Source organism: Mustela erminea, chromosome 8, assembly GCF_009829155.1.
Source record: "Mustela erminea isolate mMusErm1 chromosome 8, mMusErm1.Pri, whole genome shotgun sequence".
In the NCBI taxonomy this organism is placed as follows: domain Eukaryota; kingdom Metazoa; phylum Chordata; class Mammalia; order Carnivora; family Mustelidae; genus Mustela; species Mustela erminea.
In genome coordinates, this window is record NC_045621.1 from 77,675,397 (window position 1) to 77,693,975 (window position 18,579).

The 18,579-nt window shown below is 34.9% G+C and overlaps 1 protein-coding gene across 4 annotated transcripts in view; it reads left to right on the forward strand.

The window, feature by feature from the left end:
• NUP35 (nucleoporin 35) overlaps window positions 1–18,340 on the forward strand; it is a 40,032-nt gene extending 21,692 nt beyond the window's left edge. For all 4 annotated transcript variants that reach the window (XM_032356158.1, XM_032356159.1, XM_032356157.1 and 1 more), the window contains 5 exons: window positions 10,405–10,546; window positions 13,327–13,396; window positions 14,835–14,963; window positions 16,021–16,185; window positions 17,683–18,340. In XM_032356158.1, the coding sequence (XP_032212049.1) occupies window positions 10,405–10,546; window positions 13,327–13,396; window positions 14,835–14,963; window positions 16,021–16,185; window positions 17,683–17,760 (584 nt within the window). In that variant the 3' untranslated portion in view covers window positions 17,761–18,340. The remainder of the gene's footprint in view (window positions 1–10,404; window positions 10,547–13,326; window positions 13,397–14,834; window positions 14,964–16,020; window positions 16,186–17,682) is intronic.
• Window positions 18,341–18,579: the final 239 nt, after the last annotated feature.

Below are 18,579 nucleotides of genomic sequence, written 5' to 3' on the forward strand. Positions count from 1 at the left end.
ATATGTTTTCCTGGGAAATTAATTGATAGAGCCTTTAAATCATGACACTTACCTGTAGTTCTGGGAAATTTCCCTGTGTTTGGTAATTACTCTTCTGTTTTTGTTGTTGTTTTCTGTTTCTTGAATTCCTTTTGCTTGTGAGCTCTGCAGAGATTTCTAATTTTACTTTTTCTCCCTTGCATTGTCTTTTATATATATATTCTAGTTTCTGGGACATGTCTTTAATACCAGTTTCTTTCCAACTTCTGTAATAATTTTTTATTTTGCCATTTTAAATTTCAAAGAACATATTTGTTGTTTCAGTTCTCTGAATGTACTTAGAAACATAGTATCCTTTTCTTGTTTTATGGGTAAAATATCTTAGCAGTGAGATTTATATTGGTTTTTTAAAATTCCTGCTCATTTTGCCTTTTTCCTTCTAGTTCATATTTTTTTCTTTTTTTTTTTTTTTCAGTATTCTTTCTTTCTTGAGGGGGGTGTATTTAATTTAATGAGACACTAAAAAGGTACTTGGAATCTGTGCGTGTATGTGTATCAACATTGCCTGGAAAATGGAATTGGTGGCTCTATTTTGTCTCTTACTGGGTTTTACTGTAAGAGGAATGAACAGTCAACTAGATTTTTTGTTGGGAAAGTCTCTGATTTCAGCATATGTAGGTCTTTTTTTTCCTTCGAATTTAAATTTTCCCAAAGAAGAGTTCCTTACATTCAGTCTTTATGTCTAAGCAGGTATTCTGAATATAGAAAGGGAAGACGTCCCCTTTTTAATATGCAGACTTCACTTACTTAATTTCCATACAGTTGTTCTCTACGTGATTGGACTCACTGGGTCCTGAGCCAGTTAGGTTTCCTTTCTTCAGATACTAAATTCTTGGTCTCTTGGGAGTGAAGTGGTTGAAAGGTAGTCATCTGGCTGCCTAAGATGAGGAGGGGCCTGCCATATCATTCCTTTTATATACACTTGAAACAGGTTTTCCTTGATTTCAGCCAGCATTCTCTTTCACACCTTCCACGTTCCTGTGTTCTCAAAACCTGAGACTTTCTAGAAGGACTGTCATTGGGTGTCTGACAGGGCTTAGGGATGATGCAAGCGTTCATTTCACGGTGTTTGATTGGTGTTGTTTTATCCATTGTTTAATACACTCTTGGGTACAATGAGCTTGTTATCTAAAAAGTCTGAGGAAACATTCTCCCCCAGATTGCCTGTACTTCACATGCCAGTTGCAAATTCAGAGGTCCCCAAGACTGCCCTCAGTTCAGACCAGTTGGCTATAAATGCAGGGATTTCTCAAACCTCTTAAGGTTTGATAATTCACTAGAAAGACTCAGATCCCACTGAAAGTGCTATGCTTAAGGTTACAGTTTTATAGAAAAACAGTATAAATTAGAGCCAAAGAAAGATGCATAGGGTGAAGTCTAGGAGAGTTCCAAACATGAAGCTTCCATGATGTGTTACTCTCCTAACATTATTATGTGGTGCTTATACATGCAATATTGCTAGCTAGGCAAGATCACTGAAGCCTTCATGTCCAGGGCTTTTATTGGAGTTTCATAAACATGATTATAAACAAACATGATTGAGTCATTGATCAAGTAGCTAAAATCAGTGTCCATTCCCCTCCTCTGCCTACAGGTGGGATGATAGCATGTGGCTCAAAGCTCCAACCAGAATCACATGGTTGGTCTTTATGGTGTGATCTGTCCCCAGCCTGAGCCACCTTGTTAGCATAAATTATCAAGTGCTCTTGAGAGGTGTGGGTGAATAACAGAAACACTCCTGTCTCTGGGAAAATTCCCAGGGTTTAGAGGTTACCTCCAGAAACTGAACAAAGGCCAGAACTCTCTTTGGTCTGAGGCCAAATTCTTTAGTATACATTGTGCTACTTTGTTTCATGGTAAAAAGGAATCTTTTTTTACAAGGAATCTTTTTTCCAAGTTTTATATGCCATGTATCTGTTTAAGATTTACCACTCTTTTTATCCCTTGTTTTCATTTATGTTAGTGACCTATTTTGAAATAATTCAATGTATTCTTTAATTGAAGACATTTCATAAAGGCTAATAAGGTCTTTTGCCCTCTTCTTCAATTTGATCTTTATGGAGGGTGTTTGAATAGTGATTTACCAAGGGAGACACATTATAGTCCCAATTTGATGTGGTTTGATAGGTGCACTTTATTTTCATCTTATAAAGCTTAGCATGTGGGTACCAGAAGTCTGATTGAAAGGAAGTAAAATCAGTGGAGCAATTAAACATTAACAAGGTGGGGGGCAATTATGCTAAAGTTATGTAAATAGTTTTAGATTATGTATAAGTAATTACATTTTTCAGAGTAGTTGACAGGGCAAAAATTAGATTGCTTATTCGTTTGAGACTTAATTTTGATTTGTTTTATTTTTAAAGGTCATAATGGTTGTCTCATTTTGAGCTTTCATTTAATTTCTTGCTTGAAGGTTATTACATGATGTAGCATTACTAAATTTAACATTTTTAATGGTAATACACAACATAAAAAATTGGAATTGGCTTTAGATTTTATATTAAAATGCCTTTTATTATCTTTTATATGTTAGAGGCATGTCTTTGTAGTAGGAACTAAATTTATTTAAGAGTATCTTTCGTGTGCTTTTGCTTATTTTCTAAAGGGATAGTTGTTAAGTTAGTTGATAGGCAGACAATTGTCAAAGTAGTGTGTTCCATTTTAAATTGGCCTCATTTTATTTTATTTTATTTTTTTAAAGATTTTACTTATTTATTTGACAGAGAGAGAGATCACAAGTAGGTAGAGAGGCAGGCAGAGAGAGAGAGAGGGAAGCAGGCTCCCTGCTGAGCAGAGAGTCCAATGTGGGACTCGATTCCAGGACCCTGAGATCATGACCTGAGCCGAAGGCAGCGGCTTAACCCACTGAGCCACCCAGGCACCCCTAAATTGTCCTCATTTTAAAAATACGTTGTGCAGGGGCACCTGGGTGGCTCAGTGGGTTAGGCCGCTGCCTTCGGCTCAGGTCATGATCTCAGGGTCCTGGGATCGAGTCCCACATCGGGCTCTCTGCTCGGCGGGGAGCCTGCTTCCTCCTCTCTCTCTCTCTCTGCTTGCCTCTCTGCCTACTTGTGATCTCTCTCTGTCAAATAAATAAAATCTTTAAAAAAAAAAAATAACGTTGTGCGTCTGAGCTGATGAGGAAAAAGAATAATTGTTAAATGTATCATATCATGTATGTAGTTTGATTTTTTTCAATAAATTGCAGTTTGTTTCTTAAACATGAATTTGGTTAGATAAATCTGTAAGACTGACCAGTGTAATATGCTGAGATTCCATTTCCTTCTTGTATACCTTTTTGTTTTCTCTAGAGTTAATAATGATTACATATCTTCACTTGCTGATTGCTTTTATAAAAAATATTTGAGTATTCATTTTTCAAGCTTTCTGGCTACTGAGCTGTTTTTTGTTAACCTGGTTACTTGATGACTGAACGTAAGCAGTTAGTCTTGAGCATCTTTCCTTGTTTTCTAGTGGTGCCTAAAACAGTGTTCTGAATTAAGTAGATGCTTTAATAATGCCTTTAGATCTAAGGTGATTGAAATCTATTTTTTTATGAAAGGCTACATTACTAGGTTAAATTAGATTAATTATGGTTTTCTAAATTTGAGTCCAAATGAAGTATATGGATTCAAGTTGTATGACCTAATAAAGAGTGAAGAATTTTCAAATCTTTAGGTGACTGTATTTTTTTTCTTTTTAGTTAGAATCACGTGATCCCATTATAGTTTTTACTTAATTGATATCTTTAACTGTTGATCCTGTTGAGGGTATAGTTTTGATTTGGTACCATCTGGAGTAGAGAGTTGGACATCATTCCTGGAAGTCTTTAAGATTTGACTCTGAATATAGTTGTGCCTTTAATGTAGAAGAATGGTTGTGCCAAGTACATCTTTTATATTGAAGTTCTTTATTGTTAAAACAGTTAACTTTTGTGAGTTCTTATCTACCACTGTTCTGTTTGGTATTGGAGTAACAGTTAAGTCTTACGGATATAATAGCTAAGGGAAATCTTTATTACAAGTTTGAGATACAGTTGACATAAAACGTGTAAGTTTAAGATATACAGTGTGTTTATCTGACCTACATATATTACAGAATGACTACGGTGTAAGCTTTCAAGTATATAATATGATATTATTAACAATAATCACCATGGTGTTCTTTACCTCCTCAGAACTTATTCATACTGTGACTGGAAGTTTGTACCCTTTGACTAACATCTGCTCATGTTGTGCAGCCCCCGGGCCACAGTAACCACTACTCTCTTACTCTGAGCTTTTTTTTACATTCCACATGAAGTGAGGACTTTTTTACATTCCACATAAAAGTGAGATCATACAGTATTTGTCTTTTCTTTGTCTGACTTTCTTCACTTAACATCATGCACATCATCCTCGGGGTCTATCCTTGTTTTGCAGATGGCAGGATTTTCCTCTTCTCATGGCCGAAAAACATCCATGGCATATATGTACCACCCCTTCTTTATCCATTCATCCACTGAAGGACACTTTGATTGTTGCTGTATCTTGGCTATTGTGAGTAATGCTGCAAGAAACATGGGAGTGCAGAAACCATTTTGGGATCTTATTTCCATTTACTTTGGAGACGTACCCAGAAGTGGGATTGCTGGATCATATGGTAGTGCTATTTTTAATTTTTGAGGCACCTCCATACAGTTTTCCATAGTGGCAGTACCAATTTATATTCCCACCAGCAGTGTATAAGGATTTCCTTTTCTTCAAATCCTTGACAGCATTTAGTGCCTGCTTTCTCATGCTAGCCTTTCTAAAAGGTATGAGGTGACATCTCAGTGTGGTTTTGATTTCCATTTCCCTGATGATTAATGATTTTGAGCACTATTTTTGGTACCTGTTGGCTATATGTCTCTTCTTTGGAAAAATGTTACTCAGTTCCTCTGCTGATTTTTTTTTCTTTTTAACAAATTAGTATTATTTTTTTTGTGTGCTGTTTGAGTTGTATGAGTTCCTTATATGTTTTGGAGAGTAACCCCTATCAGATACATGGTTTACAAATATTTTCTTCCATTCTGTATGTTGCCTTTTCATCTTGTTGATGATTTTGTAGATGGCTTTGATAAGTATGGACTTTAACAATATTAGTTCTTCCTATCTGTGAACATGGGATATCTTTCCATTTGTTTGTCTTTAGTTTCTTTTATCAAAGTCTTGTGGTTTTCAGTATATAAATCTTACACCTCCTTGGTTGATTTTATTCCTGTGTTTTGTATTGTTCTTGATGGTTTTTTTAAAGGGGATTGTCTTATTTATTTCTTTTTTAGTTATTTTGTTGTTAGGCTATAGAAATGCAGCTGATTTCTGAATGATTTTGTATCCTGCAACTTTATCGAATCCATTAATTAGTTATAAAAGTTTTTTGGTGGAGTCTTTTAGATTTTCCCATGTTTGAGATCATTTTATGTGCAAAAACAGTTTTGCAGCTTTCTTTCCAATTTGGATGCCTTTTATTTTATTTTTTTCTTGCTTGGTTGCTCTGGATAGCACTTCAGTAATATGTCAAAAGGAGTGGCAGGTGGGCACCCTTCTTCCTGATTTTAGAGGAAAAACTTTCCACCTTTCACCATTGAGTATGATGTCAAATGTGGGCTAGGCATAATATGGCCTTTTAAAATTATCCTCCTATACCCAGGTGTTCAGCATTTTTATCATGAGAGGATGTATTTTTGTCAGTAGTTTTTTTTGCATCTGCTGATGATCATCTGATCTTAATCTGGCTTTTGTGTGAGAAAAATGCCTGGCCTTATAAAATGGAAATTAACATTTATTGAACCTCTTAAACATGCTCTTTCAGTTATTTAAATTATGTTGGATAGGTGTTTTTTATATATATATATATATGTTTGTGTTCCTCATATATAGAATGCAGAAGGTAGGTTATATCTCATAGAATTGCTTTTAGTATTAAATAATACATGTAAAGAACATGTACGAGCACCTTGAATGTAGTATAAGTGCTCAGTACTTGTTAGCAATTATCATTGATATTGTTATTGTTTTTATTTTTTGTTGTAATATTTGGGAAGTGAGGTTCAATTACTTGTTCTAGTTGTGACAGTAAGTAATAGAACTACATGTGAACTAACTACAAACCCATTTGCTATCTTCCCTCTCATTTTCCCATAATGCTATCAAGGTGAATGATTAGTTCAGGGCTAGCAACACTAGCCTTCTGCCATCCAGTCCTGTCCTCTTCTGGGCTCCTAACGCAATCTCCTGTTGCTTTTCAAAAAAGCAAGATGTTATACTCTTCCTCCCCCATACATTAAAAGATACTTTTATGTATTTCTGTAATTCACTAGCAGTTGGAACATGAGGATCTAAAATAAAATAATAACACGGAGGACATTGAGAAATGGAGAGGAGAAGTGAGTTGGGGGAAATTGGAAGGGGAGACAAACCATGAGAGACTGTGGGCTCTGAGAAACAAACTGAGGGTTTGGGAGGGGATGAAGGTGGGGGTTGGGAGAGCATGTATTGCGTGGAGCACTGGGTAAGGTGCGTAAGCAATGAATTTTGGAACACACACACATAAAAATAAAATTAAATTTTAAAAAATAAAAATAATAATATACCAAAATAAAATTTGAGGGGTTGCTTAGGTTTTTTTTTCTTTTAAAAATTTAGTTTGAACTTTTGAGTGTTGTATCTGGAGAGTAACTTGACTCTCCAATACTACTTTGTTGTGGATTAACAGTGTGTCACTGTGACTTGTCATTGAATATGTTTGTTTGATAAGAGAAATTCTTTTTGTATGCTTCTGAGAAAATCATTCTGTATTCATAAATAGGAAATCAATGAATAGGAAAACTCAGTTGCCCTTTTTAAATCTCAGCTTTGGATGTGAATAACTTTATTATGCATTTCCTAATAGCAGTTCCCGTTACCTCTCATTAATCAAGCATTTTTAAGGTATATAGGATATACTCAACCCAGGATCAGCATTTACCAAAATATGAAGGTAAAATGTGGTCATTATAGGAGATTTGGGATTGAATAAAGTTAAAAATATTTCTTTATTCAGTAATCTTTCAGAGTTTTTTACGTGAATTGTAAATATCCCATCAGGATAATATAGTATATGGCCTTTTATAAAACTTAACACAGTAGCTTTATATCTCCCCTTTTTTGTTTTTTTAAGAGCGTGCTTTCAGAGCTCCATTCGACTACAAACACTTTGAAATGATTTAGGTTGATTTTTCAACTCAATTGGGAATTCAGGACAAATGACTAGGCAGCAGATACTAGAATGTATTGAGCAGAGAGCCTCTAAAAATCACTAAACGTGGATTGTGAATCATGCACAACGCCCTGTAGTTGTTCTTAGATTTTTTAGTTTCAGGGTCCTTAATACTCTTAAAAAAAAAAAAAAGAAAAAGATTTATTTATTTGTTACTTTAGAGAGCGAGCGTGTGGGGAGAGGGGCAGAGGGAGAGAAAGAATCCTCAAGCAGATTCCTTGTTGAGCCCAGCTCCTGACTTAGGGCTTCATTTCACCACCCTGAGATCTTGACCTGAGCTGAAATCAAGAGTCAGATTCTCAACTGACTGAGCCACTCAGGTGCCCCTCGGGTCCTTAATACATTTTTAAAAATTGAAGCCCAGAGCTTTTGGATTATAGCTATTGATATTTACCATATCAGAAATTAAAACTATTTTATAGTATTATTCATTTAAAAATAATTTGTTTCCAATAAACATAAATAACCTTTTTTTAAAGTAAAAATAACTTTCTATAAGAAAAGATTCTCTTGAGAATAGTGACATTGCTTTGTGCTTTTTAAATTTTAATGTCTGGCTTAAGATACAGCTGAATTCAAAATTTCACTTAATTGTGGAATTACTTAATAATTGTGGAATTACTTAATTGTGGAATTACCTAATAATAACATGGAGGACATTAGGAGAAGGAAAGGAAAAAAGTGAATTGGGGGAAATTGGAGGGGGAGACAAAGCATGGGAGACTGTGGACTCTGAGAAATAAATTGAGGGTTTTAGAAGGGAGGGGGGTGGGGGGATGGGTCAGTCTGGTGGTGGGTATTAAGGAGAGCACATATTGCATGGAGCACTGGGTGTGGTACATAAGCAATGAATCTTAGAACACTGAAAAAACAAAATAAATTTTTTTTTTTTTTAAGATTTCTTATTTTATTTATTTATTTGCCAGTGATAGAGGGAGAGCACAGGCAGACAGAGAGGCAGGCAGAGGCAGAGGGAGAAGCAGGCTCCCTGCCGAGCAAGGAGCCCGATGTGGGACTCGATCCCAGGATGCCGGGATCATGACCTGAGCCGAAGGCAGCTGCTTAACCAACTGAGCCACCCAGGCGTCCCACAAAATAAAATTTTTAAAAATTCCTTAAATTGAAAAAAAATGAGATAAAGCTGAATTCTCCTGTCTGCTTCTGTATATTTAGTCTCCATTGATTGAATCGCATTAAGTATCCTCTGAAAGGGTCCACTAGTCCACTATATACTCGTGAGAGAGTGAGGATATAAAGGCAAATGAAACCTTAAATGGCTATGAAAAACATTTTGACTTGGCTGGTTTTATGAGAGGGGTCATCGGGAGCTCTGGGTCTCCAGTGCACACTGTAGAACTGCTCCTATAGTAAATAAGTGTTAACTAGATTGTTTCCTAAGAGCTCATACTTCAAATTTGGATGGCTTAGATTGGAATTCCAGCTGCCATCCTGGACATTATTTAACATCCCCTGTTTCCTAAAATTGTTAAGTGGATTTATAATAGGACCCATCTTATTGTTAGAATCAAATAAAATTGTACATGTGAAAAATGATATAAATACTCTTAATAAAGTGCTGTTTATTTATTTCAAGATTTTTGTCCTGTTACATCACTTCTGCTCACAATTTTCCATTGACTTCCCAACTCATTTGAGGTGAAATCCAGAAGTTTTATTTATAGTGGGTTACAAAGTTTTTTTTTTTCAATCATCTGACTTCTTGTTAGCTCTCTGTGTTCATACACTTGTTTTGACCTCAGATGCCCCTCCTCACTGTGCAAGTACTGGTTTTCTTACTGTTCATCAAACACCAGTCATATCCTTTCTCAGGGCTTTTATACATGATATTATCTCCAGTAACATTTAGTTCTTCAGGTACTGGCATGTTTCTCATCCTCCATTTCTATCGGGGTTTGGTTTAATGGCATCTCAGTGAAATCTTTTCTTCATTTAATTCTTCCATGCATGATAATATATATACTTCCTGTCTCCCTTCTCTGCTCTATTTATTTTTCTGTAGGAGTTTCTGTTTTCTAACACACTTTATTTGTTTTTCTCTCTTCCACTAGAATTTAAGTTCTGTTAGAGATAGGTGGGGTTTTTTTGGGCTGGGGGAGCATTGACTAACATGTTCACTTCTTTTTTTTGTTGTTGTTAAGAGAGCATGAGCTAGGATGGGGAGGGACTGAGGAATAGGGAAAAAGAATTCCAAGCAGGCTCTGTGTCCACCATGGAGCCCATCATGGGGCTTGATCTCACCACCCTGAAATCATGACCTGAGCTGAAAACAAAAGTCAGATGCTTAACCGATTGAGCCACTCGGTTTTTCTGAAAAAAAAAAAAAAAAAAAAAAAAAAAAAAAAAAAAAAAAAAAAAAATTTTTTTTTTGTTTGAGTGAATCATTACTACTCCAAAGATGAAAGAATAATCTCTGCTTCTCAGAAATGTGTGGTCTCAGTGGGACAATGCCTTTGAAATAAAATGAACATGTAAAGCATTTGGCTTGACATTTTGGACATGTAGCAGTAATCATTAATTGGTAGCTATTATTGAAGGATAAGCAAAGAAAGAACAGAACTAGACATTTCAGATAGAAATGACCTGAATATAAAAGAAAACTGCATTTATATCTCAGGAGCTAGGGTAGATACTTTTTAGGGGAACATTGAAAAAATAGGTTGAAATTATATTTTGGAGGCCAAGGCATTTGGATTTTTCTGTAAGTAACAAGTTATTGCATATTTTTAAGGAACTGGTGCTGTGATGAAAGTGGTAGGTTTGGAAGATGAATGCAAGTAGAAGTCCTTGAGGTTGATTTGAGATCCTTCTTGTGTGGGCTTAACTGGAAATTAAAACATTAGCAAATTTATAATAAAACTTCTGTAAAATCATAAATTAGGCTCAATTATTAGTGAGCTTTGACATTGTATGGTAATATAAAATTATCATATGGTTATAGTTGTATATTTTGAACTATATATGCAGTTGCCAGTTTTAATGTACTTTTTTCATTTAAAACAGAGCTTTGATTTAAAATAAGTCAAGAAGTTTATATTGGTAACTAACTTACTAAATATACTAATATAGGACAAAGTGTGTTTAGTCCAGCAAACATTGGTCAACCACGAAAGACAACATTATCTCCTGCACAGTTGGATCCTTTTTATACTCAAGGAGATTCTCTGACTTCTGAAGATCACCTCGATGACACTTGGGTGACTGTGTTTGGGTAAGGTTTCAGTATCATTTACCTTTCCAAAACAAAAAAGGAACCAAAAAAAACCCCTGTCTCCAGCATTTATAATAAACATACAAAAAAAAAAAAAAAAGGGCGGGGGGATTGCACAACAAATGCTCATATACCTACCACCTGACTTCTACAGTTGTTAATATTTTACTTAAATTCATTTTATCTTTCATTAATCATCTCTTTTTGTTGGTACATTTCAGAATCAGTTGCACACTTCACTAGAAATTAATCACCCTGACACTTCAGAGTGTGTATTATTAACTATTATTTTTTAAATTTTAATTTTTATTTATTTTTTTTAGAGAGGAAGGGGGAGGGACAGAGGGAGAGAGGGAGAGAGAGTATCTTAAGTGAGCTCCATTCTCACTGCCGAGCCTGATGCAGGGCTCCATCTCACAACCCTGAGATCATGACCTGAGCTGAAATCAGGAGTGAGACACTTAACTGACTGAGTCTCGCAGGTGCCCCCAGCATGCACATTATTAACTAGTGTTCAGTATTTGTGTATAGTTCTTTTTAATTATTTGTTTGTCACTTCTCTTACTCTTTTCGTTTAAGCATATTTGCTGGGTAATGGAACAAGATTGCCTCTTTAGACTTAGGAAGCTCCTTTCTTTGTAGTGGTTATTACTCTGCTTATATTGGACTTAACCAGTTTGGAATTATCAAATTGAATTTCATTTGTATATGTACATACTATGTCACAAGGTTGGTACTTTATAGTTACAGGATACTGAGTATTAATAGAAGTTGTACATGACAGCCCTGGATGCATTCAGAATTTGTATTATTACTATTATTTTAATTTTAATTTAATTTTATTTTTTTTAGAGAGGAAAGGTATAGGATCTTAGATTAAGAAAGAGTACTTTTAGGCATTTGGAGATCATACTGCATCATCTATAGATGAGAAAACTGATTAAGTGATTTATTCAGAGGTTTACATCTAGTTATTAGTAAAGTGTCAGCAAAAAACCTTAGGTCCTTTGATTTTTAAGCTGTTATTGTTCATAACATACTATGTAAGGTTTGATTCTGAAAGTGTGAAATGTCATACTGATATTGAGTTTTACTGTATTTAGTTTTGGGGTTAAAAAGTAGAAAAATAACACATGAGCTTCTTGAAGAACAGTGCTTAGTAAATGTTAGTGTTATATATTCAGTTTTTTTAAAATTTAAAAATTCAAAGGAATGTGTAAGAATCTACAATGAAAACTTTTCCTTCCCACTTTTTTACCCAGCTACAGTTTTTCTCCCCTTTAAGGCAATATCTACCATCTGTTTGTTGTGTAACCTTCCAGAGAGATTCTATGTGTTATTGATCCTGTTATGTAAAAAATTGGGATCGTCTCATTCTCCAGAAAGCCCATGCTTAGCTCATATTCTCTCATGATGTGGCTATGTTTTTGAGCCTGAATATCCACTCCCAAGTTTTTGAGACTCAGTAGTAATGGTGTTACTTTTAAGATTCTTCAGTATTTGGATAAATTACTTGAAGCTCTTCTGCTAGTCTTTTTTTTTTTTTTTTTTTTTTAATTTTTAAGATAAACACTTTCCTGCCTATGAATCTTCTGTTTGTTTTGTGTTTTAGTAAACCTCTATATGAGTTGGATTGCAATAACTAAAACGTTTCCTTCTAAGGGATAAAATATTTTGATCATTTATAGGGTAGTACATCTAAAATATGTATGTTCTTTCTTTGATAATTTAACTTTTTTCCTGTTGACTCAGAGTTATCATGAAATATCATTCATTGTTTTAGGTGGTGTTTTTGTAGGTTATTGGAATATTTCCATTCAAAGTGGTCCTAGAGTCTTAGAATTACATTTTATTTTTCAAGTACCTCCCTCACTTGCAACCATTATTTTTCTTTCATTTTTATTTTCTTAGCTCTGCTTTGTAGGCACTTAGCCTTATTTGTTGCTTTTCTTTGAGGAAAGAAATCTTATATCCAAGCATATATAACATAAAATAAAATTTCAGTCCTGAATGCAGTATTTTACTCACATACATTGTAATATGTAGAATTTCTCATCTATTTTTGTGACTCAGATTTGTTTTCCTTGGGTTCTTATCCAAGGTCTCAATAACTAAAGCAACTGGTTAAGGAAACTCCAGGTTTTCAATTTAAAATAGCTTTATTGCTTGGACTATAAAAGTAATGTCTGATAAAATATTTAAACCATATAAAACTTTATAAAGAAGAAAATAAAAATCACAGTTTTCTCAGATTTTTGGCTATTAAAACCTTGGCAACCATCCTTTTAAATGTTTCTGTACCATTGATACTGGTACTGACTTTCATTTTTGTTTCAGAACTAAGTTTCTGAATTCTCAGTTGGTGCTCAGTATATAATATAACTATATAATTTAAAATTCTTTTCCTTTTAACAACTGTAGTATACCTCAGTATTTCACACACATATACCCATGCTCACACACCCTTGTAAAATATATACAGAGCTGCAACATTATAGTTCTTTCCTGTGTGGGGTGGTAATGGCAGTGGGAATGGAATTTTAGAGATTTCATAGATGGACTCTGAGGATGGAGAATGGCTGAGTCAAAGCTAATTTTAACATACTTGCTTTTGGGTGATAAGCAATAACAGATTTAACTGTAGGGGGGAAACAATGATCAGGGATTTCCTATTAATATTCTAGTCTGTTGGGGGAACTTACCTTGAAACAACTTATAAGTATGGTAATTTCCATTTGTATTTATTATGGAAGTTGACTCTTTGGACAACTCTTTTTCAGGTTTCCTCAAGCATCTGCTTCCTATATATTATTACAGTTTGCACAGTATGGGAATATCTTAAAACATGTGGTAAGGCTTACTTCTTTTCAGTTCAAGATTTAGTCTGAAGAAAAATAAGCTGTGAATTGAGGGAAACTGCTGCTGAATATTGTCTGCTTTTTCCAAACTTTCTCTTTTTTTTCTTTTTTTTTAAGCTTTCATTGAATACATGTGTGGAAGTCTAGAAGGCTGGAAGTTGCATAGTAGTTGATAAAAAGGGATAAAGAGAGAAGATAAGCAGGAGAGTGAGAATTTCAGGCTCCACCCTCCACACAACACCCCCTCCCCCCGCTTTTTTTTTTTTTTAATAGTTCACAGTTTCTTAACAAAAATTATGCCAAATATTACATTACTTTCTTCCAGTATGAGCTTGTTTTATTGGAGATAAAAGAAAAGAGAGAAGTTCCTGATTTACAGAGTTCTTAGGGCTTTTTTTTAGCTTCTAGAGAACTTTTTTGAAAAAGAATCTAGCTTGCTTTACCTTGTGTATAACAAGTTATAAATAACAAATCTTTATTCTGTTACCAGGGATTGACTTACTTCAATTCCTACAGAAAATAAGATTGATGAATACAGTTTTTAAAAACTTGATAGTGAGTGTTAATAAGCCCTATTTGTAAGCAACAGTTATCTTTTGAGAATTACTTTACCTTTGGAGATATTTGCAACATACCCCTTTTATTTTTTTTTAAGATTCTATTTATATATTTATTTTAGAGAGTGAGAGAGCACAAGTTGGGGAAGGAGCAGAGGTAGAGGGACAAGCGGACTCCCTCTGAGTGTCGAGCCCCACATGGGACTTCATCCTAGGACCCTAAGGTCATGACCGGGGCAAAAACCAAGAGTTGGATGCTTAACTAACTGAGCCACCGGGGTGCCCCAATATTTGCCACATATTCTTTATAGTAGAGAATTGGGAGCTAGGTAGAAATTAGTGAAATTGTTTAATTGGGGGGGGTGCCTGGGTGGCTTATTTTGTTAAGCGTTTGCCCTAGGCTTGGGTCATGATTCTGGGGTCTTGGGATCAAGCTCTGTGTCAGGCTCCCTGCTCAGCAGGGAGTCTGCTTCTCTCTCTACCCCTGCTCCTCCATCCCGCTCATGCTCTCTCTTTTTCACTCACTCTCAAATAAATAAAATCTTAAAAAAAATTAATAGGGTTTTTGTTGAATCTTAGCATACAGCTTATTATGGGACATCTTTTTTTTAAAAAGATTTTATTTATTCATTGAGAGAGAGAGGGAGATTACAGAGGGAGAGTGAGAGGGAGAAGCAGACTCCCTGCTGAGCAGGGAGCCCAAAGTGGGGCTAGATCCCAGGAGCCTGGGATCATCACCCAACCGAAGGCAGATGCTTAACTGATGAGCTACCCAGGTGCCCCTATCTTTTCATATATTTGTATCTTTTAATAGGATTCATTTTTTAGATTTTATATATTTTTTGTTTTAAGAGGCAACTTCATTCTTTGCAGATGTCTAACACAGGAAATTGGATGCATATTCGTTATCAATCTAAACTGCAGGCCCGGAAAGCCTTAAGCAAAGATGGGAGGATTTTTGGAGAGTCCATCATGATTGGTGTAAAGCCATGTATAGATAAAGTAAGTTATTACTGATGTAAGGAATATAAACTTAATCTATATGAGGAGCACGAGTCTAAGCACTGACATTGACAGTTATGCCACTTTGCTTCACTGTGCCCCTTTTTCTTGCGAAATGTGATGATGTTATAGTACTGTTTTCATGTGAAGCCAAAGATGTAGTCTCAAGATTTTAGGATTTAGAGATAATCCTCACCAACCCCCTCATTTTACAGATAAAGAGGCCAAGGTTTCCTGAGTAACTTACAGAGTGGTTAAAGGTGAGACCTAGATTTTAGGTCTCTTCTCATTCTCCTGTGCAAAGCAACATCAGATTCTTTAAATTCTTTAAGGGCTGCTGTTTCATAACAAAAGATTTCACAGGAATGGTTAACAAAATTAATTACTAAATGGCTGAAGCTTTTTATTAGTCATTTTTATTTTAAAATATTTTAAAACATATATTTATATACCTATAAAATAATATTTAGCACAATTTATGCTTTCCTTTGTGGCTTATAAAATCATGATCATTCTTAAATAATTATACATGAACTTCTCTACTATGTACCCGGCATTGTGCTTGGTGTTTGTATACACACATTAATGCACAAAAGCGGGCATGGCTCATGTTCTTACAATCTGTGGTGGCCGTGTAGTTATGTAATTACTATATTATGCTGTAACAGGTGTTTGTAGAGGCTAGAGGAGAATCTGGGATTCCTGGCTACTAAGTAACACTGGACTTTAGTCCTCTACCCACCCTAGGATTTCCTCAAGATTTTCTTCCTTGTGTGTTTTTTTTTTTCTCATAGTATTTGTTAGAAGATTTTTATTCTTGTGAGTGTCTAGTTGTCCTGATCATGTTTGAGGTCATTGAAGTGAACTTTGGCTGAGTATTGTATCTCAAATACTAGCTAAGAAGCACGAACTGTTTTATCAAGGCTAAAATTGAAAGATAAATTAGATCAAAGAATTTATGCTCTTTTTAATAAAGTTTTTTTTTTAAAATTAGGATGTAATAGTGATAACATACTACATTTATAAACAGAGAAGTTCTTTATCTTTATTTCTCCAGAGTGTTATGGAAAACAATGACAGGTGTGCTTTATCATCTCCATCTCTAGCCTTTACACCACCAATCAAAACCTTAGGTACACCAACCCAACCTGGAAGTACTCCTAGGATTTCTACCATGAGACCTCTTGCTACAGCATACAAAGCTTCTACTAGTGACTATCAGGTATTTTAAGAATTGAATAAAAAAGATATACTTCATTTATATATTTATTTATTAAACGATATACCTTAAAGGGTGAAGTGCCTAGCATGTTTAACCTTCTCATTGGATTGATTTGTATGCCATTTAATATTTCTTACTGAAGTGATTTCCTTGAAGAAATACCTATAAACTTTGCATTCTTAAATTTCCTATTTTAAAAATTAGAATTTTGGCCACTTGGAAACTTACATTAAATTTTGTAAAAAATTATTTTGCCATTATTTAAAGCATTTTGAGAGTTTTAGTTTTCTCTAAGTTGTATTTGCATACGTTAAGTTTCTCTTGTGAACATCTCTGGCATGAGGAAATCTTTTTTTAAGACCCATTTAAACTGAAAACTAAATCTAATGGTATCACAAAAGAAGAACCTCAGGTTGGAGTAGCTGTGGTTATCAGAGAAACCACTGACCAGCTCCCGTTTCAAAGTTTCTCATTTCAAAAAGTTTAAAGGAAAAGTTCATTGCATTCATTGAAGAATGATGAAAGTATGACTCTCATTCAGTATGTTGTTATTGTCCCCTACTAAATTAACCGGGTTCTGAACTTGCCTAACCACAGACATTGGTCCTGAAACAGCAAGTAAAACACTTCATGCTTAAAATGACAAGCAGTGGCAAATTTAGTCTTTTGATTTTCCTTGAAATTTAGAGACTTAGAACTGTTTTTTTTCCTTAAGTTTTTTCTTTTCAACAGCATTTTTTTAAAAAAGATTATTTATTTATTTATTTGACAGAGAGAGAGAGAGAGAGAGAGAGAGAGGCACAGAGTGGGAATACAAGCAGGTGGAGCAGGGGAGGGAGAAGCCACTTCCTGCCGAGCAGGGAGTCCAATGCAAGGCTCGATCCCAGGTCCCTGGGATCATGACGTGAGCCGAAGGCAGCCACTTAATGACTGAGCCACCCAGGCGCCCTCAACAGTATTTTATTTTTATTTTTTATTTTTTATTTTTTTTAAAGTAGACTCCATACCCATTGTTGGGCTTAAAACTTAAAACCCTGAGATCAAGAGTCACATGTCTGCCCACTGAGCCAGCCCAAGCACGCCTAAACCAGTATTTTAAAATCCTTATTTCCTGGGGGTGTCTGGATGGCTCAGTCAGTTAAGCATCCGACTTTCGATCTCAGCTCAGGTCTTGATCTCAGGGTCATGAGTTCAAGCCTTTTGTTGGGCTCCATGCTGGGAGTGTAGCCTACTTAAAAAAAAAAATCTCTTGTAGCTTTAATGTTGTTTATTCAGTTTTCTGATATAAGGAGTAGATATAATTTATCTTGCCAAAGGAATAAGATTTAGTCCTTTAAAGCATAAGGATGTTCTAACTAAATCCATATATTAGTCTTTAAATATACATTTCAGTACTACAAATGGATTTAACTGTTTGGCTCTTTTAAATTAGCTATTAATCTAGAATTGACTATGATCCTGAGGAAAATTTAACAATTATGTGTGTTTTTTTGATAGGTTATTTCTGACAGACAAACGCCAAAAAAAGATGAAAGTCTGGTATCCAAAGCAATGGAGTACATGTTCGGCTGGTAGCATAGTACAAGCTAAGAGCTCACCTACCGTGGAGGAGGCTGCTGCACTAAAACAGCAGAGTACTGCTGGCTTCCCTTTTGGTTAGTTGTATAACCACTCAAGGCAGTACTGGGTAGCTATCTCATACTTTCTTTAGAAACCTTTTTCTTTAAGGACACAGCATATTTGTAGCTCGCACTTTAAAAGATGCTTGAGATATATTTTAAAGAAACAAAAAAATCCCTGTAAACAGGATTTTGTGCTTTCTGTGACAGTGCATGCTTCAGCACAAAAACTCAGCATTGATTACCGTAAATTATCTAATTGAATTTGTGGTGAAGCCTTGTAGTCTTCATGAGTTGGTGGGGTGAATTTCATGAAGGGTAACTGGTACAGCTCCTTCGGACAAGACACAAAGATTATAATAAATAATTTGAATTATGGTCTTTTAATTTAGATAGTATTTAATATTTTAATTATCCTTGTTTATGTATGTCCTGTCGTAGATTGTCATCCTTCAGTATTCTAAAACCAAAACAGTCTTTTTAAAAACTTAACTAAAGTTTCTTGATAATAAACTTTGTCAATTATACATATTGAACCTTTTTTGTAAGTGATTTATTTAAAAAAATTTGAAGTGTTTGCTGAAATAGAGGAAATATGTTAGGAGTCTCCACATACTTGTAATCTAGCTTTAATAGTGATGTAACCATTAATATTTTGGCATTTGTTTCTTCTCTCCCCCTTTTGTTTAAAGCCTGTCTCAGATACAATGTCATTTTAATCTAAATACTTGAGGAGATATCAAAAAAGAACGATCCCACTTAAAACTATAGTATC